This window comes from Takifugu rubripes, unplaced genomic scaffold (assembly GCF_901000725.2).
Source record: "Takifugu rubripes unplaced genomic scaffold, fTakRub1.2, whole genome shotgun sequence".
NCBI lineage: Eukaryota > Metazoa > Chordata > Actinopteri > Tetraodontiformes > Tetraodontidae > Takifugu > Takifugu rubripes.
In genome coordinates this window covers 22,979-49,949 of record NW_021821616.1, presented here as the reverse complement: position 1 = coordinate 49,949, position 26,971 = coordinate 22,979, and the positions used below count along the sequence as shown (strand labels likewise).

The window sequence follows — 26,971 nt, the reverse complement described above, 5'->3', positions numbered from 1 at the left end:
CTTCTTTTGTTTTTGCTAAATAAACTTCCTCCCCAGTCTGTTTTTAATGATTTTATTTGGCGACTGTGTAACCCCCCCTCCCCTCCAAACACACACCACACCCCGCCACCACTTCACCCTCCTCTCAACCCCATCAAAGGACCAGCAGAGGCCTCTTGTAAAGTTCAGAACACAACAGTAAAAGATAATAACTGTGTCTCACACAGAAAGGAAGGCAAGAACAAGAACACAGCGCAGCAAGGTGTGAGCCTTCCAAACCGGCCTTCCAGTTCCACAAATGCTCGTCTTTCATGATTAAAAGCACCTAAAAGCAGCGTCTGATGATGAGACTCTACCAGAAGAGAAGAGAGGAGGCTTCAGTGTGACCCTGCACGTCTGCTTCACCCTCATCCCTCAAAACAGCTGGTGGGTGCGAGCTCAGGAGAGGCACCAAAAACTCTTCACCTCAGCAGCTCTGAAGGTTTGCTGCTCCTCCCGAGCGATGGTGGACATAAATATGTCCCGCTTTACCTTCGACTTGCACGGAATCCCCCCCCGACGTCGCGTTTATTTTTCATCGCTCGCTCTCTTCGTGAAGCTGTGGCCTCGTGGTGAACTGGAAAAACCAAATCTCTGCGTTCTCAACACCCCAGAATGACAAAGCAGCACTTCCAGTCTTCAGTTTCTTTGGTGCACTGGAGTCCTCTCCCAGCCTGAGCTCGTGCGGGTTCAGACAATATATCTTTAAATGTTCAGCTTTCCCTCAACCCTGACCTTCTCACTGATGATTAGGATTAAGGCCCAAATATTCAGTCTTGGTTCCATCAGCCCAGAGAATCTGGCTTCTCGCCGTCTGAGAGTCCTTTAGGTGCCTTCAGTGGAAGCTTCTCCAGTGATTGACGACCTCTGTGGGATGTTAGAGGCTCCTGCCATCGAGTCGGTAACTGTATCACATCAGTGTTGTAGCCTGTGGTTGAGACCACAGGACCCTCATCATTCTTCATCTGTCTCGTTAGCCCTCCTCCTCCTCCTCACCTGTTTCCTCCATTTCTTTCTCAATGAGCCTGTCTCCCCCTGCTTTTATCTCTCCACACTTTATATTTCATTCCATCCCTCTGGGGCCTTCCACTTCTCTCTCTTGCTTCCGGCCTATCGCCCCATCTCATCTACCCCCCCCCCCAACACTGTCCATAAATTGTTCGGTATTTACAGTATGTGGCCTGGCGCCAGGTTTCCATTAGGTGCTCGGTTCCCTGGAGACGGCGCCGGTGGCCTGGGATGTGTTACCACGGGAGGGAGTGGGGAGAGAGGATGAAATGAACAGGGGAAGAGATGTTGTGATAACGAGGGTCAAGTAAAAGAGAGAGTGCAGTGGGGGTGGGGGGGTTGAAGTACCGTTAAAGCAGCATTCTTGCATTTTGTGTTGTTCAGCATTGAGCATCTGATGTTTCTCTGTGATCGATAGATGAGATGGGGGGGCGTTGAAGAAAGGAACTGCAAGAAATCCTGAAGGATTTTTAGATGAGGGCATCTCTTCTGGTCTGCTTCATCACCTCCGGACTCTTCCTTCCTCTCTCCACCCGTCCATCCGTCACACATACAGCTGTCGCTCGTTCTTTCCATCCACAGTTCCCCCGATTTAACCTGAACCCTCAGTTCCTCCCTCTCCTTCCAAATATGCTTCCATATTCCTCCTCCTGACCATCAGCAGCCTGGAAGAACTCGCAGTTCTCTGCAGTTTTTCTTGGGTCAGGAGGTTTAAAACGTCCTCTGTGGGGTTACATAACAGATGCATCTGACAACAGCAGCCGCTCAAACAGTTGCCTGTCAGAACTTTGTGATCTAAAGATCAGAAAGAGGTCAGATCAGGTCTTTTAGTTAACTATATATTATTATTACATTTTTTTTAATTGTCAGTACCTGTTTTTCAATTCTAAGTTGATATTTCTGTCCTTTGGAATCAAAAATTCTTTCTCTTCAGGTCCGCTGGTCTGACGTAGCCGGCATGGAAGAAGTGAAGCTGAAACTAAAGCAGGCCGTGGAGTGGCCCCTGAGGCATCCCGAGGCCTTCACCCGCATGGGGATCCTGCCTCCCAAAGGCGTTCTGCTCTATGGACCTCCTGGATGCTCCAAGACCATGATAGCCAAGGCCCTGGCCAATGAAAGCGGCCTCAACTTCTTGGCCATTAAAGTGAGTTTTTAAATTCTTTATCATCCTCTTCTCTCTTTTCTCTTTAAATAAAATTGTATTTAACCCCTTTTCTAAACTTGACTGTCCTACCCCCGCTGCGGAAAGCTCCCCCCCCGACCTTTGACCTCTCCCTTTGTCCCCTCTCATTAATCACCCCTTTACCTCCATCGATCAGCCTCGGTCGACAGTGATTGATTGATCAACCTGCCGGATTTCTGGTGTGAAAAGCTGTTGTCGTGTGAAACGCGATGGGTTCGACAGAACCTCTCGTCAGGGTCATTGAGCTCAGTGTGGTTGGAGGGGGGGTGGATTAGCAGACTTGGTTCCATGGTGTTTATTTAAAAACAAGTTGTTGCTGCTGGATGGACATTCGTGTTGCAGATTGTGGATGTGTGCTCCACCAAACGGCTGAAAGCATCCCGCCCCCTAAAAGCATCCCAGCGCACCAGTTGCACGCACCGACCCAGATATGTTATCCAGATCTAAACGGGGATACGTCGGGGCTCGGCCTCGTTCCTCTGTGTGAAAAGGCCCTATTATCATCTTGTCGATTTCGGCTTCCGCCCGCCGCTGCTTCTCGGGCCAACGCATCTCTGCAGCGTCAAGGGTTGAAGACTCATCGTGTCCAGCCCAGAGAGAGGAGCCCAGGATTAATGAGTCAACCACCACACTTATAGCAGGAGACAAAAGGGCTGGGAGTTAAGTGTCGTCTCCTCTGTTGGCCCAGAGGTGTTGAAAGGCTGGATTGCAGGGGAGGAAGTTCTTGTGAGGCCTGAGTGGATGTTTATCTGCTCGTGAGCAAAGGGAGGAATTAGAGTGGAGAGACCGGTAACCTGTGGTGCGGAACCGTTAATGTTGAAAAACAGGCCTGACGCAACTGAACAGCCATGGAAGGATTTCTTCTCGTCTTCCAGTACACGCTCGCTCACATGTTCCGCTGAACATTCCTGCCTCTGCTGACTGCAAGTGTCAGCCAAACAGCATACATTTCATTTAGCTTCCTTACTCTCCCCACTTCCAGAGCAAACACATCTAGGTCCAAGAACTTTGGCGCACTTCACTGCATCAGCTCAGTCGCTGCCTTTTATCAAGTGTATTTCTGGTCTTTTTTTAGGGTCCAGAATTACTGAGCAAGTATGTTGGAGAGTCCGAAAGAGCCGTGAGAGAGGTACGTTCCCACCCTTATTAAGCTGTTCAGGGGACCCAGGCCCCCCAGGGTCTGATGACGGTTGATGTTGAGAACAAAAGCATCATTCTAATAATGAATGTTTGTAATGGTGGTCATACGGCCCCGACTGTCTTTCCCAGCTAAAGCTCCTTTGTTGGTATATTTAGTCGTTGACGTCACAAGCGGACGGACCGTCACGTAGCCGGCGGCATTAATGGCTGCTGTATTTCCTGTACGTGTTTGTGCCCAGGATGAATCATAGGTGTCCCCGTCTAAAGTTCGCTCTGCTTCCCTCTTTTCTATTGTCGCTGGTCTGCAGGTGTTTCGGAAGGCGAGGGCCGTCGCTCCCTCCATCGTCTTCTTCGACGAGATCGACGCTCTCGCCAGTGAAAGAGGAAGGTGCGTATGTTGAAGCGGCACTTCTCAGTGGAGCTACAGAAATCCGCTCTCCCTGCCCACCCCAGTCCCACTTCCTGTTGGAAAATCCCGATCGCCGACTTCCCAGCAGCGCTACTGTCCGCCGCGCGCCGCTGTGTTCAGCCATTGTTCGGCGATGACAAGCGCCCAGTCATCTCTGCGGTCTTGCTTAATTCCGCCTTCCTCCCGATCCGCTCGATTCACCCCTGAACTGTTGGGGCGCAGAACGCAGACGCCCTATCAGAGCCAGCCGATCGGTTCCCATGGCGTCCACTCGGACTCTCCGCGGCTTTTTCTCCACTGGGGACACAAAACACGGCCTTGTCCTTAGGCGTTTCAGTGGGATGGCACTGGGAACATCTGTGGCTTAAAGGAAAGAGGACGGGGTGAGGCGGTGGGGGTGAGGGAGGGGACGCGGGCCGGGGACAGACAAACACTTCATTGTGCCCGTCCGCAGCAGATGGGGAAGGCCAAATATGCAGCATACTTCCTGGTGAACCGGTCCGTGAAACCGGGTACGAGAGAGGCCAAAGAGCAGCTTTTCTGACAGACCGGATTGTTCCGCCAGAGTCATCGGACAGAACTTCATCTGAACCAGCGCTCGCTTCCCGTAGCCCGTCTCTATTTTGCAGGTTATTTTTGTCCCTTATCTGTCTCGCACAGCTCTTCCAAATTTAGACTCCAGCAGAGACGGAAAATACGCGTTTTCCAGAGGAAACTGGAACTTGCTCAAATCTTTCTTTGCTCTTTTAAGTTTTTGCGCTTTTATCCCCTTTTCTCCACCGGTTCTGCTCCCGCGGCGTTCGGTTCTCACCGGGCCACGCCGCCTGTCAGACTCGGACCTGAACCCGTGCCCGGAGGCCACACGCCAGTTGAAAAACCCACTTAACACTGATCTATAAAGTTTATATCAGGCCGACTTCCTGCCATCTTTAATCAATGAAGTGGCCAAAACGTTCAGAGAAAAGTGTTGACACACGCAGACGAGCTCTGCCGAGTTCTTTCCTCTGGAGGCGGGAGGCGAGGAGAACCTGTAAATCTGTCAGCCCACCTGCCACCGGCCCAAAACCGCCGCCGGTTGAAAGGAAGGAGGCGGAAGGAGGACAGGAAGAGGCAAAAGCAGACACGAAGGAGAAGGGATGATGGCGAGAAGGGAAGGATGAGTGAAATGAAAATAAAGTGTTGAGAGAGGAACCGCAGAAGATGCAGTCACGGCAGCAGAAAGGCGGATTGTTGAGTTTGGAAATGACAAATTTGATTTCTGACAACTCAAAACACTCGTCTGTCATCCTCCCATCATTCTTCCCGTCGTCCTCCTCCTTAGATGACACCCAGACTCTCATTCATCCTCTCATCCTTTCACCTCGTTGCTCCTCTTGTTCGCACCCCGTCTGTCCTCCTTTACCTCCCATCCTTCTGCCCTCTGTCCAGCTTTCCCCCCTTCTTCTCCCCCTCTTTCCTCCCCTCTTTCTATCCCTTCATAATTCAGTGACAGAGCTCCTTTGTGCTCCTCTGCAGCCTCTCTGCTAATGATGTTGGCACTTCCGCTGGTCCTGTCACCAGTGTGTGTGTGTGTGTGTGTGTGTGTGTGTGTGGCGGGTGTGTGCGTGTGTGTGTGTGTGTGTGTGTGTGTGTGTTATGGATAAAAACTCTTTCTTCTGGAACAATGATAAGATCGCCGTTGTCAGATTCGTTACCAGGCGGCGTGGAGCCACCTCATCACGCTGGCGGCCTGTTTGCTCAGACATTCTCCCAGCGATGGCGAAGCTCCGAGCTCGCGAGGCGTCCGAGGGCTCATTCGTTAACCTCCGCCTCGCGAGGAGGTTGACGTATTCCCGTGTCTGCTGGCAGGAAAGCTGGCCTCCGCTGCCAAAGTCTTTTTAATCACAAAGAAATATTGGAATGAAAGAACGCGCCACGACGTCCGAGTTAACGGGAAATTCGAACGTTCCATCTCGGGAACTGGCCCCTTTTCATCACCTTTACGTAATAAAGTAAATATGGCTGATGAATGAGCTCGTCCTGAGAGTCAGAACTCGCTCTCGGATCATCCGTTTCCTCCTTACAGCACACCTTCATTTCAGCTTTCCCTTTGTCCTTTCCCACCTATTCATAATCTTCCTTTGGACCGTCGTCCCCGTCATTTATTTCCCGCTACACGCTCTCCCTGTCCTCCCACCAGGCAGCTCATCCATCGTCCCTCCAAGTCGTCCCGATTCATCATTGCTAATTTCCTTTATTTGCTGCTTTTGACCACTTCACCGGCCTCCCTCTCCCTCTTCTCCCTTCATTGTCCCATTCAGCCGTTCTCCCCACCTCCATCTCCTCATCAGTTTCTCTTTCTTTCCACCACTTCCACTCATCTGTCTTGTGTTCCCGTCCACCCCTTCCAGCTCGTCGGGCTCCGGCGGCGTCGGCGACCGGGTCCTGGCTCAGCTCCTGACAGAGATGGACGGTGTCGAGCAGCTCCGGGACGTCACCGTGCTGGCAGCCACCAACCGCCCCATGACATGATCGATAAGGTAAACAGACGCCGGCGCGTTTTCGTTATCTCTCCTTCCTCCTCTTTGGTCCATGATTGATAAGAGGATGTTGTTGTTTGCCTGTCTTGTCTCCTCTTTCCTCTCCCTTCCTCTGTTGTTCGTGATTGATAAGGTCAAAGGTCGCTCACTCCATTCTGTCGTGGTGGAGCCTCTCCTGATGCTCCCTCAGCTTCCTCTTTGGAGCTTCTGGATTAGTTGTGATGGTTCTTTGGATTTCCTGTTGCTGTCTTTTCCAATATGCAGCCATATTTATGTGTTTATTATTTCAGTTAGAAGATAAGTGTCTTTTGTCTCTGCTTCATTCACCTGAAACTGTGGCAGATCCCAGAGTTCAGCCCGTCGGTTCAGTTTTTCCCCTAAAGTTCTGGACGTCCACTTTGGGCTGGGTGGAAAAACGTTTAGCAGCAAAAGAATTCTTTTCATTAACTCAAACCACCGTTTCTTCTTCCCATCTGAAGCGTTTTGAGGCAACAAGGATGCCTCCATAAGTCTTCTTTAATCCGTCGCATCCATTTTCTGTTCCACCCTTTTATCTCCTTCTCTTCCTCTTCCCATCTATAAAAGCCCGCTTTACTCTGTTATCCTCCCGTCTCCGTCCTAATGAAATTTCCTGAGTGCTGATCAAAGACGGAGTCTGGCCTTTCTCAGGAAGAACACAGGAAAGTTCTGCTTTTTATTTTCCTTTCTCCTTACGTTCTGGTTAAAAGTGCTGTTTGTTGTTACATTTATGAGTATTTAGAAACTCACAGGTAAATACACACACACACACACACACACACACCACGCCCACACACACTCACACACGCACATATATACGCTATAACTCCACTAGGGCAGTAAAACTAAATGGCCAAAATGCATTTGAACATTCTTAAAAGGTCAAATCCAGCTGGAATGGATCAGTTCATGTGAGGGAACGTGCTAGAATTCCAGAGTCAAAGATGTTCTATATGGACTAATGGGTGAATTTCCCAAAGTTGTGAATAGGAATTAATTAAGTTTGCTCGTTATGCTACTCCTAATGTCCCCGTTCAGATTTGAAGAAAGATAAAACTGTGTAAGATGAGGAGCGACAGAAGGTCTGCGACTGTGTGTGTGGGTGTGTGTGTGTGTGGTGTGTGTGTGTGTGGTGTGTTGGGGGGGGGGTTGGATGGACAGATGGGGAGACTCTCTACAAGCTGGTCCCTCTCTCAGGAAGTGGTCTCCTGGGCAGCTGAGAGAAATCAGATTACCTCCTCCTTCCTGTACCCCCCACCGAGTGTGAGAGTGTGTTTGTGTGTGTTTGTGTGTTGTTAAAGAGGCTCATTTAACTAAACAATGCATTGCATACATTGAGTGACTGACAAATGGACACTTATAACCCCCCCTCCCCACCTTTGCCCCTTAGATTGGATGGTTTTACTGCCTCGTACCCAGCGACACTTCCGCTTGATGTGGGAGATGTCTGAGCGTTTCCATACCAATGACAGGATATGATGGGACAAATGAAGATTAATGGGGCATGGGGTGTCAATGAAGCCATGGAGGGGGCTCCTGGGGGGCTTCAGCTGTTGCTAACATCAGACAACTGAGAACATCTATATATTTCCCATTTCTGGAGCGCGTTCCTGCTGGTTCTACGTTCCAGCTGTACCCTTCTTCTCCTTCATCCTGCAGCCTTTACGGCTGAAACATCCTGTCCTCTTGCATGTCCTCCAACTTCCTCCCTTTTTTGCATTTCCTCGCTAACAAACGTCACCAGGTCTTTGCGACAGCAGGACAAAATGTGACGAGCGGCGGTGAATCACATCCGAGCTAATGGACAACAGAGGACAAACCCAGCAGCCTGCGCTTCCTCCCACCTTCACGTCACAGTGGTGAACCTGTGTTCCCCACGTACAGACAACATGGTGCAGCAGGTGTCTGAATCTAAAAATCCATCCCTGTTTCACCCCCCCCCCCAACACACACACACACACTCAGAGTTCCTGGCTCTTCTGCTCCTTTTCACCTCACCCCCCCAGACCTTCTCAGACTTCCTCTTTCCTTTTGTGTCGCCAGTCAGCCGCGCTCACCTCTGACCCGCCAGCATCGGGCTGTGGTGATTGATTAGCACCACCGGGGATATTTGTCCAGCCCGTCCAGTGGGCGGGGCCTGCTGTCGGCGTGCCTGACAAGCAGCTGTCTGTGCAGTTGATCACACAAAAACAACACAGGAATACACTCGGGGCGTCCCCGTCTTTGCTTCTTGATCCTTTCAGTTTGCCTTGTGGATCCCGCGGATGGCTTCATTCCAGATAATTTCGGTTTGTTGTTTCACTGAATGGCCTATTTGTTTACGCCATAATGGGCCGGGGCCTCAACTTATGCTAGCTGCTTACAGTCTCTGAGATTACTGCCAGATGGGTCTTTGTTTGGGACCAGAAGTTCCCGACTGGGCTCTTATCAGATTAAGAGGTGAAAAGAAACCGGAGGCAAGAGAATGTGCAAGGACATGTCAACTTCCACCGCGGTGTTGTATAGGGACGGTTAGCCTGGCAGACTCCACAGCTTTCTCCCCATCTTTTTCCTTTCATCCCAATAATGTGCTATCTGTCAATACACATTTCCAAAAAGGAAATAACATAAGCTGGGTGGTGACATCTTGAAGGAGCAGAAAATCTCTGCATTTCAACGACCGACCGAAGCATCATTTTTGGCAAATGCTGGCACGCTAAACCAAAACGGTGATTATAGTCAACAGTCATCAATCAGCCGCTACATTAAAACCACCTGACTAATTGTTCTGTTCTGTTAGGGCACAGACGGGGCAACACTGAGGGTTTCATCTGGCACCAAGCTCATTGACACACATCCTGTGGGGAAGGGGGGCGGGGCTTCTGTGCCCTCAGTGGTTGCATCGCGTACTTTAAGGGTTTAGATGGATTGAGAACTCTGGTCTTTGGACACCACGTCGAGCCTCTTGGCTTTAGACTGAAGTTACCCTCAGTTCCTGCAAAAAAACGGAAGAAGATTTTTATCCTGCAGTTCATGAGGCGAAGCAACAGGACGAACTTTAGTAGATTAGTTTGATAAACACGACTCTGTGAGGTCCACTCTACTCAACTGAAAGTTGTTTTTCTTTTAAGAAAGCCATTTTTGTGGCTGTTTCCAAACATTTTTTCGGGGCGTGTTGTCTCGTGCAGCTCTTCTGAGCTGTTAGCCATGAATATTTATGTTTCATAGATCTAAACGATATTTACCCACAACTGCAAAGACAAATCACGACACGCACGGTATCACAACAGACCCCCCCCCCCACCCCCGTTCACTGTTGTGGGTGGATACGATGGTTTAATCAAAACAAATAAACTGTTAGTGATTATCTCCTTGCTGAAAGTACCAAAGCTAAATGTTGCTGCTTGAATCAAAGCTAAGTGGAACGAAAGCAAAGCGTTTGTTGTTGCTTTTGTCTTCTGCCCACCGTCTCCCCTCTGTTTCTCATCCTCGTCCTCTCTGCATGGATTTATCTCCTGTCTCGGTTCTGTAGTGTGGCTTCTGAACAGGAGATGGTGCCAAACCCGACATGGCCCGGCTCCTCGTCAAACACTGGATCCAAACCTGACATCAGCAGCAGGTTCAAAACTGCCAGAGCACTTTTAAACGCTTACGGGAAAATAATCCATCTGACCTCGCGCGCGTGCGGCCGGAGATTCCATCCTGTCCCGCTGAGGACGGAGCGTGCAGTCAAAACCTTCGGAAAGTGGTGAGAGCTGTGGCCAGGTTGTGACTTGGCTGCTAACAAGTAACATGCCACACTAAATAAATTTTAACCACACGAGCAGAGAGCAGGAGGATGTCTCGAGGACGCCCGCTGTTCGGAATTCTGCGCATGGCGGCACGTCGTGCAGCATTTCCTGCCGTTCGGTTGTTCTAGACGCTGTCGTTCACTCAGGCGGCGCTGCAGGATGATGTATGGCGCTGACACGCGATATCGGTGGTCTCGGGCACATTTCTCTTTGCGCAATCTGGGGCTTCGATTGCGCAACGTGTCGCTGTTTCCGCAGCTTTTTACCAGGAATGTCCTCCGAGTGTCTCCTGTCCTCTACAGTTCCTCTTGTCCTGCAGTCTCCATGTGAAGGATGGTGGAGATAAAGGTGCATTAATTCCTCAGCGTTGCCTGCAGGCTTTAGCAGAGCTCGCCACTCCACGTCGGGCCACTTTGGGCCCCCTCAACATCTGCCAGTGCTTTCCGAGCCAGTCTGGACGCTGCTAATTGTAATCACAGGCAAATTCCAGCAGACTGTAATTAGTGGGCCACTTTATAAATACTCGGGCATTAGCTAAGTGTAGCTTTGATTTTCTTTCTTTTCTTCCCCTCTCCTTCCCAGTCTCACTCTCTTCCCTCCGGTGTGTATAAAGTGTGTGACTGCCTCTGTGTGTGTGTGTGTGTGTGTGTGTGTGTGTTTGTGATGTTCCATTCACACATGCTGGTGTCCCAGATCTTTATCGGCGCTGTTCAGCGCGTGATTTATGATTTTGTTATCACCTGGCTGCCTGGTGAACCAGAATGGTGGGGTTTTCCATTCCATGACTGTTGAAAATGTCACATAAGCTATAAATCATATGAAAGACACTCGGCTGACACTTTAAAAAAAATGCTCTAATCCATTTAGGTGCTTTTTTTTGGTGAGGTTGCATTGTCCTGTGGCCTCCAGGGTGGTTTTCTTCTTCTTCTTCTGCTACCACATTCTTCTTTGTGTGTTCCTTTAGCTTTTACCACACTGAACTACATGATCTTCCAAACCTCATGCGTGGTTTGGCAGGTCTCAGATCAGTGTTCCATCTGCAAATGCAGTTTTTAATGCCAGGGGTGAAAATGGCCACATTGATGGTAATCCACCTAAAACTGGCAACACGGTCTGTGATTTTTGAGCCCAAAGTCACGACCGGACGTCCTGTGTTTCACTGTTATAAAGAGGGCTTCGTTGACAAGGTTTGAATGCAGGTGCACGGATACTCGGCGTGTGTGATAAAATGTCTTCGTTGTGGGAGTCCGATGAGTTTATCTGTACATTCTGACGTTGGGTCCAGTAACATTCAGGACATTTTGTTCTTTGGAGCGTTGGCGTTTGCTCTCTGTGAATACCTTTTGTTTTACCTCTTTTTTTTGGCACCGGCCTGCACCTGAGCTTCCTCTCAACAGGAAACGGGAAACAGCCCTCAGCTGAACGAGCGGCCGTAAACCAGCCAGTCAAAACAGGCCGCATTTTCTTCTGAGTCCGTCTGGCATTGACGTCTTCTGAGCTTTGCTCTCCTCGCCACTTTCTTAGAGGATTAAAACCCCTTCCCTTTTTTGTCAACACTCTTCACACTTCAGCGCAGCGTGTGTGTGTGTGTGTGTGTGTGTGTGTGTGTGTGTGTGTTCACACACTGCGCCCGTTGTTGGGATTCATAGATCGCTTCAGGTTCAGTATTCAAAGTATTTCCTGCTCGGGTGGCGTTCCTAAGATGCAGTAATGAAGGCAGAGTGAGAGTTTTAGCTTGTGGCAAAGTGAAGCTGCAGTGGCAAAGGAAAACAGGTCGGCGGTGTGTGTGTGTGTGTGTGTGTGTGAGTGTGAGTGTGTGTGTGTGTGTCTTTACAAGTAAGTAATGAGATACCACCTGGGGATGGATGAGCTATGGAAATCTGTGTGTGTGTGTGTGTGTGTGTGTGTGTGTGTGTGCGTTTGTGGGGTGTGTGTGTGTGTGTGTGTGTGTGTGCGTGTGTGTGTGTGTGCGTGTGTGCGTGTGAGAGAGAAGAAGGATCCCCAGGCTAGTATCAAACTTCAAGGGCTGTATTAGTATCAGTTTACACATGTGTGCATCCAGGAATACCACCACAAAGGGTCTCCAATCCAACCAAACACGGGAAAAGAAGCCCCGAAGACCAAGCGAACGTCTCACGACTTCGCCCAAAACCAGATTTAGCCTCGGAATAAGTTGGAGACTAGAATTCCATACAGCGAAAACAGTATTTGCTCTAGAGAATGTTGACGCACATTTCTTCTGTTTTGGTGAGTGAGAAGGACCTGGGGGAAGAGGAGGGTGTGTGTGTGTGTGTGTGTGTTCATGTGTGTGTCTATGTGTTGAGGGGTGGTGGTGGGGTGGAGTTAGGGAGGGATAGGGAGGAAATGAGGGCTCTTTGTGCTCTGCTACCTGGCAGACATCTCCAGCATGTGTCGTCTTGCCTCTTGGCAAGCCGAGACCACCGGCGCCCTTGGAATGCTCTCAGTTCAGGAAATCTGGTTGATACTCATAAATACTGCTCCTAACCCCCCCTCTGCCTCCTGCAATACTTCTGCAGACCGGCTCTGTTCTTATTTTCTCCTGGTGTCACATGCGTTTCCAATATCCTCCTCATTTTGCCTCTGCTGCTCCATCCTCTCGGTAGATTTCCCGTTCCCTCATTTACCTTGAACAGCTGACCGGATCAGACGGCCACGGCCCCCCCACCTGTACTCAGGTGGACCTGCAGCCGAGGCCAGGCGGCGCTGACGTCGTCGCTGTTACGCACCTTTCAGTCTGCTGCTCAGCCACTTTTCTAAACATTTGCCCCCATTAAAATTCTTAAAAGCTGCCTCCTCCTGTGCACCGCCTCCCCCCGCAGCTGTCCTCCCACCCACCCCGCGCTGCAGTAATTAAATGTGCTGATGATACGACCCTGAAGGGGGCTCGTAACCACAGGAGACGAGTCGGCGCTCAGGGACGGGGTTGAGGTCTACATGAAAACCACCTCGAGGTCAGAGGTAGTTGTGGCGCGTCTGGAATATACATGTGACCACGCCCCTTTGTCATGCCCGGCTCCCCACTTTTAGGGTCCCGGGGACCTTCGCGTCTCCGAGCACGCGTGGCTTCCGCTGTGCTGCCATGGTTACGTCGCTCCAGACTCCAGTGTTGGAACGTCTGGAGCGCGACCTCGTCGTCCACGGTGTTCTCCACCCAACTCTGCACGTTCTTTCACGGAATCCGCGTAATCTCTTCAAGGCGTCTGGAGCCGACACACATGGCTTTATGTTGCGCGTGCACGAAATCCTCGTGCGTATCAGCCCGACGCCAAAGGAAATACCATCTCCATCTGGATTTGCCTCAGGATGATGGCGGCCCGGATTCTGACATGATTTCTACCTTGTTAACGTCTGTCTACCGTTGTTGGCGCCTGACTCGAGGATCCGTCCACTCTGGACCGCGGTCGGGATGACGGAGACTAGGTCCAGTTTTTGGGCAACACAGACCTGCTTAGCAGGTCGAATGTGTGGCTTCTGTCAACGCTGAGATCTTTTGAGGGTTTTGTGAACATTCTGTCAACTGCTCCATTGCAGAAGGCTGAATTCAGATCAGTGCTGTGTCATCACTCTTTTATATACGAGCCCACAGCGTAAACAGCAATTAGACGTTTGATATATAATCACTTTAAATGGATTATGAAATGTAAAATGGGGAAACAAACAAGGGAGATTTTACAATCCCGCAACCTAGCATTATGTTTTCAGCAGCGACTGCCTGTCGTTTGCATTAATGATTAAAGTAACAGTGATCTGTCAGCTCGCTGTTGGCCAATAGGTTTTGGCAGCGGCGCGTCGTTGCCTAACCCGCTCGGTGATAATGGGTCTCTTTTTAAAGCGGTCCAACTTCTGCTGCAGAGGTTGGCAGCTCGGCCCAGTTCGGAGCGGCGCGCTTTGATCGATTTGTGTTTTCACGGGACCGACGGCGGCGAGCCGTCGATGAATCATGATAAATTCGGTTACAAAGAGGACGAGTTGGCTTGGGATGAGGGGTTATTGAAGGACGGAGTCGTCATTCGCCACCAGCAGAGACAGCCAAACCCACATACTGGTGGAAGGGAAACGAATAATACCGCCTTTGTACGTTCAACTGTCCCCCGTCGGCGTCCCGGTACCTGTTTTTCTGCTCCAGGATCCCAAGTCCGCATTTGAAACTGAAGACAGAGGAAACAAGATGTTAAAGGAGCTCCGAGTCTCCTTTGTGTTTCCATGTGATAAGAAGGCCATCTTGGACTGCCTGCTGGCCTCAGATATCATCAAGACGTTGCGTAAAGGAAACGGGATGGACATGAGAGAAACGTCCTCTGTCTTTTGAGAGTGCCTGAGGAGAACTTGAAGGAGTGGAAAACATCTTCTGAGAGGTACTCTGGGACCGCTGAGGTCAGGCGGAGACAGACCAATAAAGTGTGACATAAACCCGGCAGAGGTCACGTTGGCCCCGCTGCAGGGACTTGGCAGAAACGTCGGAAAGAGGATGACGGCTCGGTGTCACTGCGCTTCCCTTTTCACGGGTTCTGTTTGATAAACGACCATGTGAAGCGCTGCCGCTTCGCAGGTCTGGGACTGCACCATTGTGTTTGGGTACTGAGCGCCTCTTCTCTTCCTCACGTCATGGCTGTCGTCAAGAGTAATTTATAGCTGTCAGGAAGTCCCCACAAGCTCTCTCAGGCCCCCAAAAACCCGACCGAGCGTGGGGGGGGGTCACAGCCACAAAATGCTCTCATGTATTTGTTGTGTGAAAGGGTTACGGGAAGGTCCCTTCCTAAATCCTGCTCCCTGGGAAATAAAAGAATTGCAGAGGTTGATGGTCCACTGTCCCCCAGGCCAGAACCCAGAACTAATCTCTTTCATCTCCTCTTCTTGTTGGCAGAGGGGGGGGGGGTGCTCTTCCTCCTTCTCCTCTGGGATCCTGGCTCCTATCACAGATAGCCTCAGGGACATTTGGCTCTGTCCTCTTCACTGCCCTTCGCTTTGCTTGTTCCCTTCACTAAACCTTCAGCCTTGCTCCCTTCCGTGCCCCCTCCTTCTCCCTCCGTGGGCCTCTGAGCTGGGCTCCCTTCCCTTTGGCTTTCCCCTCTTCCTTCCTTCCTCAGTTGCGCCGCTAATAGCTCCCTTGTTCCTGACTAGTCGGGGCTGCCAGTTGAGCGGTCATTCGTGGCGGATTCAGTCGTGGCACGGTAATTGTAAACAGAGAGAGGGAGCGAGGAGGGGCGAGAGAGGGAGGACACAGGGATCTAGCTTTGAGTAGCACCAGCAGAACTTTGTTCATTTCTGGGGGGGGGACTTGATGCAGGAGCCTTTGTAAAGACGACCGTGTTGGTGGATTCATCGGGATTTCTCTCTATTAATTGTTGAGCGACTCGAGAGCCAAATGACAGAGGGAGATGTGCATCTGGACAAGTGTTGGAGAAAAGATCAAAGCACTGACCACAAAATCTTTAGTTTTGAGATGGTGCTTCAAGCTGGTTTTTTTCTTTTTTTTTTTATCTAACTCTTGACACCCCCCTCCAAAAAAAAACCCAAAACAGCAAAACCAGGCCAACAGGCTCTAAATAAGACCAACTCCATAATCTTAAAATGCTTCTCATTGTGGTTTTGGGAAGTTATGAGTGAGTTATTTGTGTTCCTCCATCACGGAGCAACTTGTGTGATTCCTGCATTTAAAGATTTGAAGCAAATGATTGATTTAACAGATTTCATGCGTAAAGAATGCGTAGTCATTCAAGAGTTTTTATTAATGGCATCTTGTGTATTGATCGTCAGGTTGCCGTAGTAACGCCGACATCAGTGAGTTGGCTGAGACGAGGGAGGATGATACACAGTTTGTGTGTGTTTGTGAGAATCCAGGAGTGCCGGGCAACCAGACGCGGCCCTGACCTGCTCCGGTACATCCTCACATGGTGCTGTGAGGCCGCCCTGCCTTTTTTACCCTGCTTTTATCTCCGTTTCCTCACATTCTGGACTCTTTCTTCTCTTTTCCCACACTTATCTCTCGAACATCCCCTGAGTGGAGGAGAGGTTGTTTTGGGAAAAGAATCTGGTGCTGCTAACCAACCGATTATGTTTTGCAAACAGCAGCGCATCTTGGCGATTATTTTTTTTTTTAAAAAAAGGTCAACCTCAGCTGTTTTGTGTGTCATGGAACTTCTCGTCAACACATTTGGGAGACGTCCATCACAAGCTCCCCCCCCCCACCTCAAATGAGAGGCAACATGGGAGTGTTTGCTCATGTGCGCTCTGACACAAAGCCTCTGAAAGACCACATACCCGGCTATAAACATACCACAGTAAGCTCCGGCTTTCTGATCGCCCGCGTTTTCACTCGCAGTCGCCGTTTTGTTGCGCCCAATAAACATGACTCAGTCGTTAGGTCATGGGTAAACATTTGCGTTGAGATAATGCGTCTTCCTCGGGTCATTGTGGCGAGTGCGCGTGGAGCCGCTGGAGACGGAGCTTCTGCTCCAACACGCGTTCCCTATTTGTGCTAAAGTTGGTATTAATTATTGTTGCTTTTATGTTTTCGTTCACGAGCCGTCTGACGAGTATAGCGTGACCTTTGACCTCCCCGATTGGCAGTAGTGTAGTAAATCCCCGTCGGTCTTGGGTTCAGCTTTTCAACATTTAAAAGCCAAAGCAGTGATGCTGATCTCTGTTCTTTGAAAACATGTTTTTGCGCCGTGATTACAGCGTACGGTTGTTCTCAAGACAAACAACGCATGCTAAATGCAGCGTGGCCAATGGGTCCGGTCCCGAGCGAAGGCAGGGGGGAGCGGAGAGAAACCAATTAGGAGATGGAAGCCACTAATTAAAAGCTGCATGCACTACAGATTGCATCAATTTTATTTTCTTTAGAAATGGCCGGGCCCATAATTTCAGAGCTGGCACGTATGCCAGCGCACATTCCAGGAGAGCTTCATTCTGAGTTTCAGGCGACTGTGCACAGTCTGCTGTCTCGTTGGAATAGAGGAAAACCAAAAAACCAAAAAAAAACCATTTCAGAAAACAAAAGTTGGAGCCTGCACATCATTTAGAGAACACCAGCAACCCTCCATTAGGCATTTTCAACAAGAGCCTGTTTGCAGAAATGTTTCTCTTCCTGGATTAGCTCCTGTGGACGGCTGCCAGGACATTTTGTGTGTTGTGAATCGGAGATTGCATTATGCCGGAGCGGTTTGGGTGGTTAACCAGCGCGCTTGCTTTGGAAGGCTGCAGGGAAACGTTGAGCACCTGAGGAAAGCCGCAGGGCTGCTCTCAACAGGGCTCACAAAAGGTGGGGTCTTGGATTGGTCAAAGCCTCGCAGAGTAATGGGCGCTCGTTTGGCTGCGCGGCCCGCAACACTTGTCTCTGTTCAATTATTGTAAAATGAGGATACGCAAGGATTTTTTCTGTTTATTTTTGTGGTCAATCCGGATGGGCAGCACTCCCAGAAACAGGGAACAAAGTGAGCCAAAGAATCACAAAACTGCCCAAATATTTCTCTGAGTGATGAAGCGACATCGTTTCCCCCACGAAGGACCAAAGGTTTCATATTAATCCCGAGTGGGGAAAGAAATGAAGTCACTGTGACATAAAAACCGATGAGGACTCTTCTGGAAATGAAAGAGTTCAGACTTGTTTATTAAAGCTCCACTTCCTGTTTCTATTTCTCTCCCATTGTTTTACAGGTGACTCTCTTGGCAACATTTCGCTGTTCTCTGTTGTGTAACCAGCGTACCCAAACACTCACAGACACACACTTGAAGCCGTTCATGATGTGGATGTTTAGTCCAGCTCGAGTGTTTGCAACATTTGTAAAGCCAATAAAACATTAATATAAATACTGTCATTATTTCATGACGTTCCAACATTATAGTCTCTCTCCTTAAGTGCCTGCCTCCCTGTCCTGTGCCTCCAGATGGCGCTGTTCCTGTGGGCCTACTTTACAGACTCCAGCTTGCTTCTTCTTCTGCTACCACCATGTCTGCCTGCGTGCAGCCTTTACCACCAACGTGTTGATGTTTTTGCCTCCAGAGTGGTTCCAGGTGGTTTGGAGACACATTTTTGGTCACGCTGTTCCTCTGACCACCTGTTTGTTTGGTTTTTTTTACGAGCTCACGTCCGGTCACAAACATCTCATTTTAATGCCAGGGAGCCGCAGGTGTACAGCCTGCACTCAAGTGTCTTCTTCTTGTTTCCTTCCCGACATTCAGTGCTGCCCCCTCCTCCAACCCTCCAGTCTTCAGTAAAATTGTGGTGGGAGCAAAGACGAAAGAATGGAGGAAGCACTGAAGACATTGCTCTTCCCTCTCTGTTCTATCTAATGGGTTTTCCAGACCTCCAAGGCTGAACGTTGACCTTTTACTCTTATAACAAATGCCTTCTTTTCCTCACCTTGATGTCAGGAGATGTACAAAACAGGATAACGCAGTGTAACATTTCACCAATTGCTGCTCATTTATGTAAGAGGGACAAAAACACTTGAAAATGGAGCAGCATGGACGGCCAAGGCTGCCGTATTTCCTTTTTTTGTTGCTCCTGTGTTCCTGTTTGCGCTTTAATTAGAGTGGCGATGGTTCCTCACAAATATCCTTTTAGGTCAGCAGAGTCAGCGACGCCTCCAGCTTGTTAGAAGGACTCACCTCGACCCGGAGCCTTAGTTCTCGTAATCAAACCTGAAAAACAGATTCTGACAGTGTTCCTGTGGAGCTTTAGAGCTGGAAACACATTCCAAACATATATAACACATCAGTGAGCTAGAACTTTATGTTTTTTTAGCCACCAGATTGGTGTCGCCCAATGGTCCGAGGCACCATCGGTTACTGGTATCATTTTAAAGCCCTTTTCTCCCGTTTGGAAGTTGCACCAGGTCGGCACATTTTGATCCATTCTTTGTGTTTCCTTCTTCATAAACACAAAAGCCGACTGTCCTGAGTATTTTTGGCGTGGATGTGCTCATTGGCCGCCGCCAGCTGCTGCACCTGTCACTATTTTCAGCGTGGCCATAACTGTTTCGAGTCCATACGCTGGACTCGCCCACTGTCCACATTCTTTACCATGTTTGCTTTTCCCAGTATTTTCTTTCACCACAATCAAGAGGGAATTATCTGTCTTCCGGGAAGAAAAAAAAAACGGGGACAGCCCACTAATTTTAGTTTAACTTGATTGAGCCTTGAGGCCAAAGGGATCAAACCCATATCCGCTGAAAACCAGGGATGCTAATTCTAATCATAACATGGCTAACATATGGTTTGCTCTCTCGGGCTCTGATTTGAGACCTGCTCCGAGCGTAGCTGCAGGGCCGCTGCCTGTTCTGCTGGAAACGGCCGCTCTTTCTTGTGGCGTCTTCTGTGGGTATCGGCCCACTGTGCGTATATTTATAGACACCCGGGTCGTGACACGTGAATACGGACTTGTTCTTTCTCAAGGACTCGAAGCAGTCGCTTTTGAATGTCTACAGACGACACTGTCCTCTTTCTCCGTCCACTTCCTATCCCTAAGGTCTGGTTTGTACCAGGTGAAATGGCGTAAAGGGCCAAATGCTTAAATGAAATCTTTAGTTCCTTCTTAGCAGCCAGCTGATAACAGTGTTTACAGTCCCCCTCCCCCCCCCCCCCCGGATTAGCCACAGAGGTGCTGAGAGGCAAAAGACGACCTGAGGCCAAGACACTCGATGCTGCGCCTCAGGAACGGGGTAAGGCTCTAAAACCTGAAGCACCGTTTGGCAGCGCCATCAGGCCGTTCTCAGCTTCACATCGAGTTGTGTGTCGCCACTTTTCCTGTCAAGACTTATTGTTTGTTATTGCCATCTTTTGCTTGGGAACCCTTTTACAATGTGTTTATTGGATGGGCGGGAGAGTGAATGGGAGGAAATCATTGTATGCATCCTGTGATGTGCAAATACCCTAGAAAAGGCTGTATGGTTCAAAGTTGCGCCATTAATGATACCTCAACATCCTACTTGTGTTTCCTTTCAATGAAAGGGCTGTTGAACAAGGAAGTTTACCGCAAACCCCGTGTTTGCTCAATGCCAGCATCAGCCCTGCACTGTATATTTACAATCCTGCGTAATGGGGACTTTGTAGGCGCCCGGTGTTTGTTTGCAAGGCGGTATAAAACAATGGTTGTTTGTGGATTGGCACAGACAGGAAGTGTACAGTATCCTAACTGGAAAACACAGAACAGTCCCTTCACTTCATTAGGGATTTAACACAATGATACTCAATCAGGGAAGTGGGACCTAATTTACTGTCCTCGGCAGCAGTGGGAGAGCAGAGACCTCTCTCATTCCCTGAGTCCCCTGCAGACCCCCCCCCTCCCCCACTCCTCTCCCCCCCCAAAAAAAGCCTAATCCCCATCTGGCCAGTGGTTCCGTGCTAAAGCTGGGAGATGAGTAGGGCCTAATTCCTACACACTAAAGCATTACCGTCTGTCCGGGGCAAAGATGGTCGCCAGGTGTCTTCCTGTCTTTAAAGCGTCGGCATCGTTAATCACGCCCCCTCCCTTTCTGCGTCGCCTTGCGTGTGTTTTATTTTTCCCGTGGCTCGCTCCACATACACACCCTTGCTCGACGCTTCTCTGCCTCTCTCTTTATTTTTGGACAGTCCGTCCCCCAGCTGCATGCCCCGGGGGGTTTACGTACAGTTTGCCCCGATTGGATCCACATTGGCCAAACGGCGTGCCACCTTAATGAAGTCACCCTGTTCTGAAAGAGTGGCTGGATTCCCTGCCGGAACGGGGGCCTGGGAACCCTGCTAGCTCTCCCCACCTTCCCTTTTAGCCCCTGGCGGACTCTAGTTTCTCTAATGTGGCCACTTCTTGGGTCCCCTCCTGCTCGGTTCATCGACTTCTTCAAAGGCAAATTGTATCTTTCATCTTTCCTCACTAATGACATTAGCGTAGCTCTCACCGGCCCACACAGCCTTTAGCAGCCTCAAGGCCTCAGCAGAGCCGCGCTAGTAGGAGGAGTAGCCGTCTTCAAACCTTTGCCAAATATTTGCAGTTTACAAGCAAGTGGTTGATGTACGTAGCTCTTATCTTACACACAAATAGGAAGCGTTGACCATATGTTGAGCTCGTAAAAGTGCTACGGCTTTGGGAAGTTCTGAGTGTCCTCTTCTGCCGTGCGCACATCCTCTTTATGAACCCACCAGGCATTTGTGTCAAGGTTGCCTCTGCCCTGACTTTTCTATTTTGGAAAGCACCTCAGACTTAATTTGGGCAGTTGGCTGTCGAGGCCCAGTTTCAGTAAATGCGGAGGGTGGACTCTCGTTGCCCCTGCTGACGCAAAACCGTGCAAGTAGAGAAAGAGTTCTTTCCTCTGGAAACGCACCAGGGTGAATATTTCTGTTTTAGATTGTTAAAGAGGGGATTGGGCCAGCTAGAGTAAGGGGAGGAGGGGGTTGACTGGAGCAGCAGACTGCTCCACGTGCCAAATCTGTAATGCGTTCCTCCGGGCTGGGAGCTGGCTGAACTCTGGGCTGTGGCGCTCCGGGAGAGGAAGTCCCAGGCCTGGGGAGTTTTAGACATCCTGTTTTCGGAGTGCCATTGGCCAGGACCAGGGCCGCTGCACGCCACCTGCGGACCGTCAGATCACATCTGCTGCATCCCAGAGTCACGTGCCTCCTGTTTGTCTGACCAAACCCTGCAAAATGACAGAGAGAAATGGAGAAGGTTCGACCCACAAAGAAACAAGTGTCGCCCTTGTTGTGTTTTAATGCAGTATTTCAAAAAAAAGGAACAAATTTCTCCACAAACACGTGTGAAGATTTCGGCTCTCTTATGTAACGGAAATATTGATGATTCCGTCATCTTTCCGAAGTGCTGGTGAACTCCGGGGTTCAACCCCACCACCCTGGATCTCGCTGTCCTCAGAGCCCCGAGCCGTTAGAGGAGGAAGTTTTGCGGTGATAGTGTTCCCTTGACTGTTGCTATTTAGGACAACAGGAAAAGGATTGTGTCTGTCTGGAGCGATCACGCCTCCTGCTTCCTTGACCTGTTCTGTTTATTGAGTCACTCCAGCAGTCCAGCTGCGTTTTAGCTGCCCTCGTCCAAACGGTCGCAGGGACGGCTGATCATCCATCTCCATCTTTGCACTCACTGTTCTGCACACATGACTGCCTCTGGAGCCCGGGCCTCATATGTAGCATGCAAAGAGCATTGGTGCCACAGTCATCTGGCATCCCTTAGCTGGTCCGAAAAGTCCTCAGTGCTGTGGAGGCTCAACTTCTAACCCCAGGAAAACACCAATAGACCCTGTAGGCCAACTTCAAAGGGTCAGCACATCAAACGAAACCCAGAACATAGACGGTCAGGAGGGATAGAGTTGAGCTCCAGCGCTCCCATTCGTCTCCTAGTGACTTGCAGCCCCCCCCCCCCCCCCAACAGTCAAACCAGCATTTTAGCGGAGGGAGCACAGGAGCAGCGGCCAGAGTGTGAAGGCTTTTGTGCATTACTTCCAGAACACGTCAGGCCCTGCAGGAGCTGCTGTGCCAGAAAGTAACTTATCCTCAATATGAAACATTATGTCAGAACAGGGGGTTGCACCCTCCCTCGTGAAAGGAAAAAAAGGAACTTGTGAATGTCTGTTTTTGTCTTTTACCCCCTTCAGTGTCCTTCCACCTTCCCCCTTTCCCATCACCAACCCCCTCCAGTCCTGACGCTAGCTTGTCTGAGTGGCCTTTTGCCATGCATTCCTCCCTTCCCTGTTTGGCCTCTGTCTCAGGAAGTGGCCCAATTAGTGGATAAACACCATGGAAGAGATGGGGAGGAAGGGGTTAGGGAGGTCCCACCCCCCCTGCATCAATGGCAGCTCTCTGATGGAGACGGAGTCGAGCTTGAGCTGCGTGACAGTGGACGATAGTAGCGACGATTGCTAAGACCACCAAATAAAAGGTTCCTTTCATTTACAGTCAAGCTGCAGCCAAAAAAAGAAGCTTCTTCTGCAGTTCTAGATGAGATATTGATTTATATTTAATGTCTTGATTGGTCTGTTTTGATTCAGATGAAATGAACCGAAGCCACGTTTCTGTTGCCTTATCATGGAAATTAATCTCTTGTGTTTTGCTGCCAATATTTGGCTTTCTTCAAAAGCCAGATGATAAAACGTCACATGCTTTTATTTTGTACGTTTTTCTCCATGATGGGGATTTCCTTTTCACCGCACTTGTGCTTCATAATGTTCAGATTGCCTCGCGCAGACTGTCGGCGTCGTAGCCTCGGGGAAGGAAATCTTGATCTGCAAATAGAGCTCTTAATTAGTCATGTTTAGAATCGACTCTGGCGACTTATTTTTATGGTTAATTTCCTGTTAGGCCTAGTTTCCTTTTATTTACAACTTCCCTGACCTTTGATAATCTTTTTCAGCGTTCTCTAATCTGCCCTCTCCGTGGTGTCTTTGGAGCTTCTGTTAATTATCCCCCAAATCTGCTTGTTCCTGACGTTTGTTAGATATTCCCCCCCTCCGATTGTGGTGGAATGCTTTTTGGCATTTAGTGAAGTGTGATTTACAGGCGACACCTACTCGGTGTGTGCACATGGCTAACCTCAGGAAGCACTTAGTTTGACATGTGACACTCCCATGACCCCAAGGTAAATTCAGCCGGTGACAAGTCAACGAGCGCTAGATTTAAGACACAAATTTGTGCGGAAATACTGGTTTCAGATGTTAAGTTATATGTTATGTTGAGTCTATTATAGCTCTGGTGTATTTGTAGTCTAATTGTACTCGAGTCATCAGGAAAAGAAGTGAAGGTTATAGTAAAGCTACTGCTAACATACACAGATTAGCCAAATAATAAACACTGGTACCCTGGGTTTTAAAAGATAATGGTAAATCTTCTAAATACGCCTCATGACTATTTGAACCGCTAGCATCCTTTAGGCACCGCCCTTCATAAAATGGTGAATTCTTGCTTGTGAGCCATCCCAGGACGTGTCGATGCTGCAGTCACCTGTTTTCCATTAGGTCTGCGTGATAGCTAACAACACGCTGCGGGGTAAATAAACAAATATGGAAGCCTCTCTTTCCTCTGAACTCGTGCTAGCTGGCAATGCAGACAAATGAACAGCAATTAGATAAGAGGGACACTGACGGCCAGCAGTGGTTTTGTGTAGCTGTTGTCCATCTGATCGCTTCATTTGTCAACCATAAAAGCTCATTAACAGATCTTTTACTGGATCTACTGGCTGTTAGGACCCAGGGAGACAACATGTTTTCCAAATCAGATGAAAGCAGCAACACTCCTGTCAGCTCTCTCGGTCCCTGAGCTCCGTAATGTGATAACCTGACCTCCCCCCTTCCACTTCTTTTGCCATATTACAGTTATTCCAACCGGCAAATATGTACCTGCATTCCACCTCCATCGGTGCTGGCGTGCACGGCTCCTGTTCCCGGAAACAGTCACTTAACCAACGGGGCAATTACCATCTCCCTATGCCCAAACACAGCTGGGACCAATGGGAAGATAAACAAATGCTACTCGATAGGTACAAATTATAGATGTATAGTAAAATTACAGATACTCCGGCTACTTTCAGTTTCAGCACACGAGCATTATTCTGGATAATCTTTTTCCCCTATTGAAATGGTTCGAGTTACTTGTTTGTGCTCCTCTGGGATGCAGATGAAAACTAGAAAAGCGGTTAGCTTGCTGCAGTTTCATAATCAGAGGATGGAACCAGGCAGCGTTAAATCAGTCACGCCGACAGCTCGTAGTTTTTAATGTAATGAAAAATTCTTACCCGGGATATTCTGCTGAACTAATCCTCTTTCTGTCCCGAACAGGAAGGTTTGGAAGTGCACAGTTGGCATAAACGCGGCTATAAAAATTGATCGGGCACTTGGAAGTGATGGGATATTTGATGAAGTGTGAGGTGGATGTACATGCTGTTAGATGAAGAGATCGGGCGCTCTGTTGTTTGAAGTGTGTGTCTGAGGTTTGCAGTGGAACTAAACAAGCCACAGAAGATGAGAACCCAAGTATTATATTGTCTAAATAGCAAGAATGTGAGGCTTGAAACAAGCATGCCCAAATTACACATCGCGCTGTTTGGTACGTAAATAGTCGTTTCCACACGCCAACCGGAGAAGAAATGAAAGAAAAAAAACATGCCTCCCACTGAAAATGGGATTCCGAGCTGTGAAAGTCAAGCTATTTATGGTATGTGCCACTTTCCACTCCTGAAATATCCGCTTCACGCTATTTTTTGGCCTTTCTCGACAGATAGTAAAAGGTGCCTCCAGTCCAACTGGGAGCCGACATTAAGTCTGACAGTCAAATAGCTGCTCTTGAGACTGGAGGCTCGTCTGTTGTCATAGCAGGAGCTGGAACCTCTCACGTGCACGCACTCACATGCACACATGCACATTAGAGTCCCTGTGCAGAGAGATTTACAGGGCAGGCGGGCTACGGTACCGTGGGGGCCCCTGTTGCGGTGAGGGCGTCAGACGGAGGGAGGCAGGCTGCGTCTCGGGTTAGGGGCTCTGAAAGGGTTGGAGGTTATAAATACTTGACAGTGCTGTAAAACTGTCAGAGTCTTCCTGAAGCAAACACGCAGCCATCCTCACAGCCGGCCTCCACCTCCCGGTGTTCCCTCCCTGTTTGCCCATTTCCACTGGAGGTTTACTTCCTGTGCAAACAGGAAGTTGGATGGCAGAGCGGCTGGCCGGGTGGCTGTCTGTCACGTACAATGGGTTTTATTGTGTTTTGTCTGGGTGTCTGGGTGTGTGTGTGTGTGTGTGTGTGTGTGTTCCTGCGATGGAATGACATTAATCTTACAGTTGAATAATGTGTTTACAGTCATATTGAAATCCAGTTCTCTGTCAGTGTGTTTGGTGCATCTGTAGAGCCCAGTGGTCCTCCATAATGATGCATCAGATGTTCTGATGTCCCCTCCTGAGGTGTCGTACCTGTCTATGTTGTGGCATGGCACAAAAAACAAACGCCATAAGGACAGAAAAAGCAACACACTAAGGTATAACACATACTTTAGTCCTCACTTTGCTAGAGAAAAGCCCAACCTGGCCCCTGTGTTATCATAGAACACACACACAGACACACACTTGGCCCTCTACTTGAATGTAGATGCAGGCTGGCTGCTGCAGATGTTTAAAGATAACTTCGATGTCTGCCGTTGGGCAACAAAAGGGGGCAGATATTACGTCATACAGCCTTCCACATTTTACGCATGTGTGTAAAAAACACTGAAGCACCGTTTCTGTTTCGGTCTGGATTTTATGAAAGTGCCGCTTTAGAGTCCAGATTTCCAGGAATATTCATATCCATTCCAATCCTCTTTCCTCTCACACGCACACACACACACACACACACACACACACACACACACACACACACTTCTATCTGAGGACTTTCATTGACAGAATGCAGAATCTGCTGCCATTTGGACACTACTCTCCTCACAATCTTGCAATTCTCACCCTCCAAACAGCCCTTCAATTTTTTAAACCAGATGTCCTCACTTTGCAGGTGAAATGCATATTTGGTCCTCACCATAGACTTGTAGAACACACACACACCTATACATTTGCACTCTGAGAAAGAGAGAGAAGTGAGGTGTTCCTGGTTTAGAGGGACATGTACATGCAGCTCCTGGACTGAATAGCACTTCCTGGCGTGTGAAAGGCGAGCTGAGGAGGGAGGGAAACGATAGAGGGAGTGAATGTGTGGGGGGGGGCACCTCCTCCTCCTTTCCTTTCCTCTTACCACTGAAAGCCTTGTTTGCCATTCCCGCGAGTGCCTCTGAAAAGGGAGTCAAGGGGGGAGGAATGGGGAGGGGAGGCATCGTGGGGGAGGGAGAGTGTGACAATGAGAAGAGGAGGACCACATCCGTGTTTGCCAGGTGTTCCTTTTATGATCCTCACCTTGCACTCAGGTATGAAGGGTGAGACACAGG

General features: G+C 49.2%; 1 protein-coding gene across 1 annotated transcript in view; it reads left to right on the top strand.

The window, feature by feature from the left end:
- The first annotated feature begins 907 nt into the window (after positions 1–907).
- The window catches only part of LOC115248238 (ATPase family protein 2 homolog), a 45,800-nt gene continuing 19,736 nt past the window's right edge, over positions 908–26,971 (top strand). Inside the window, exons 1-5 of the mRNA XM_029831835.1 lie at positions 908–919; positions 1,961–2,170; positions 3,285–3,338; positions 3,658–3,737; positions 6,149–6,277. Coding sequence (XP_029687695.1) covers positions 1,985–2,170; positions 3,285–3,338; positions 3,658–3,737; positions 6,149–6,269 — 441 coding nt within the window. The 5' untranslated portion in view covers positions 908–919; positions 1,961–1,984 and the 3' untranslated portion in view covers positions 6,270–6,277. The remainder of the gene's footprint in view (positions 920–1,960; positions 2,171–3,284; positions 3,339–3,657; positions 3,738–6,148; positions 6,278–26,971) is intronic.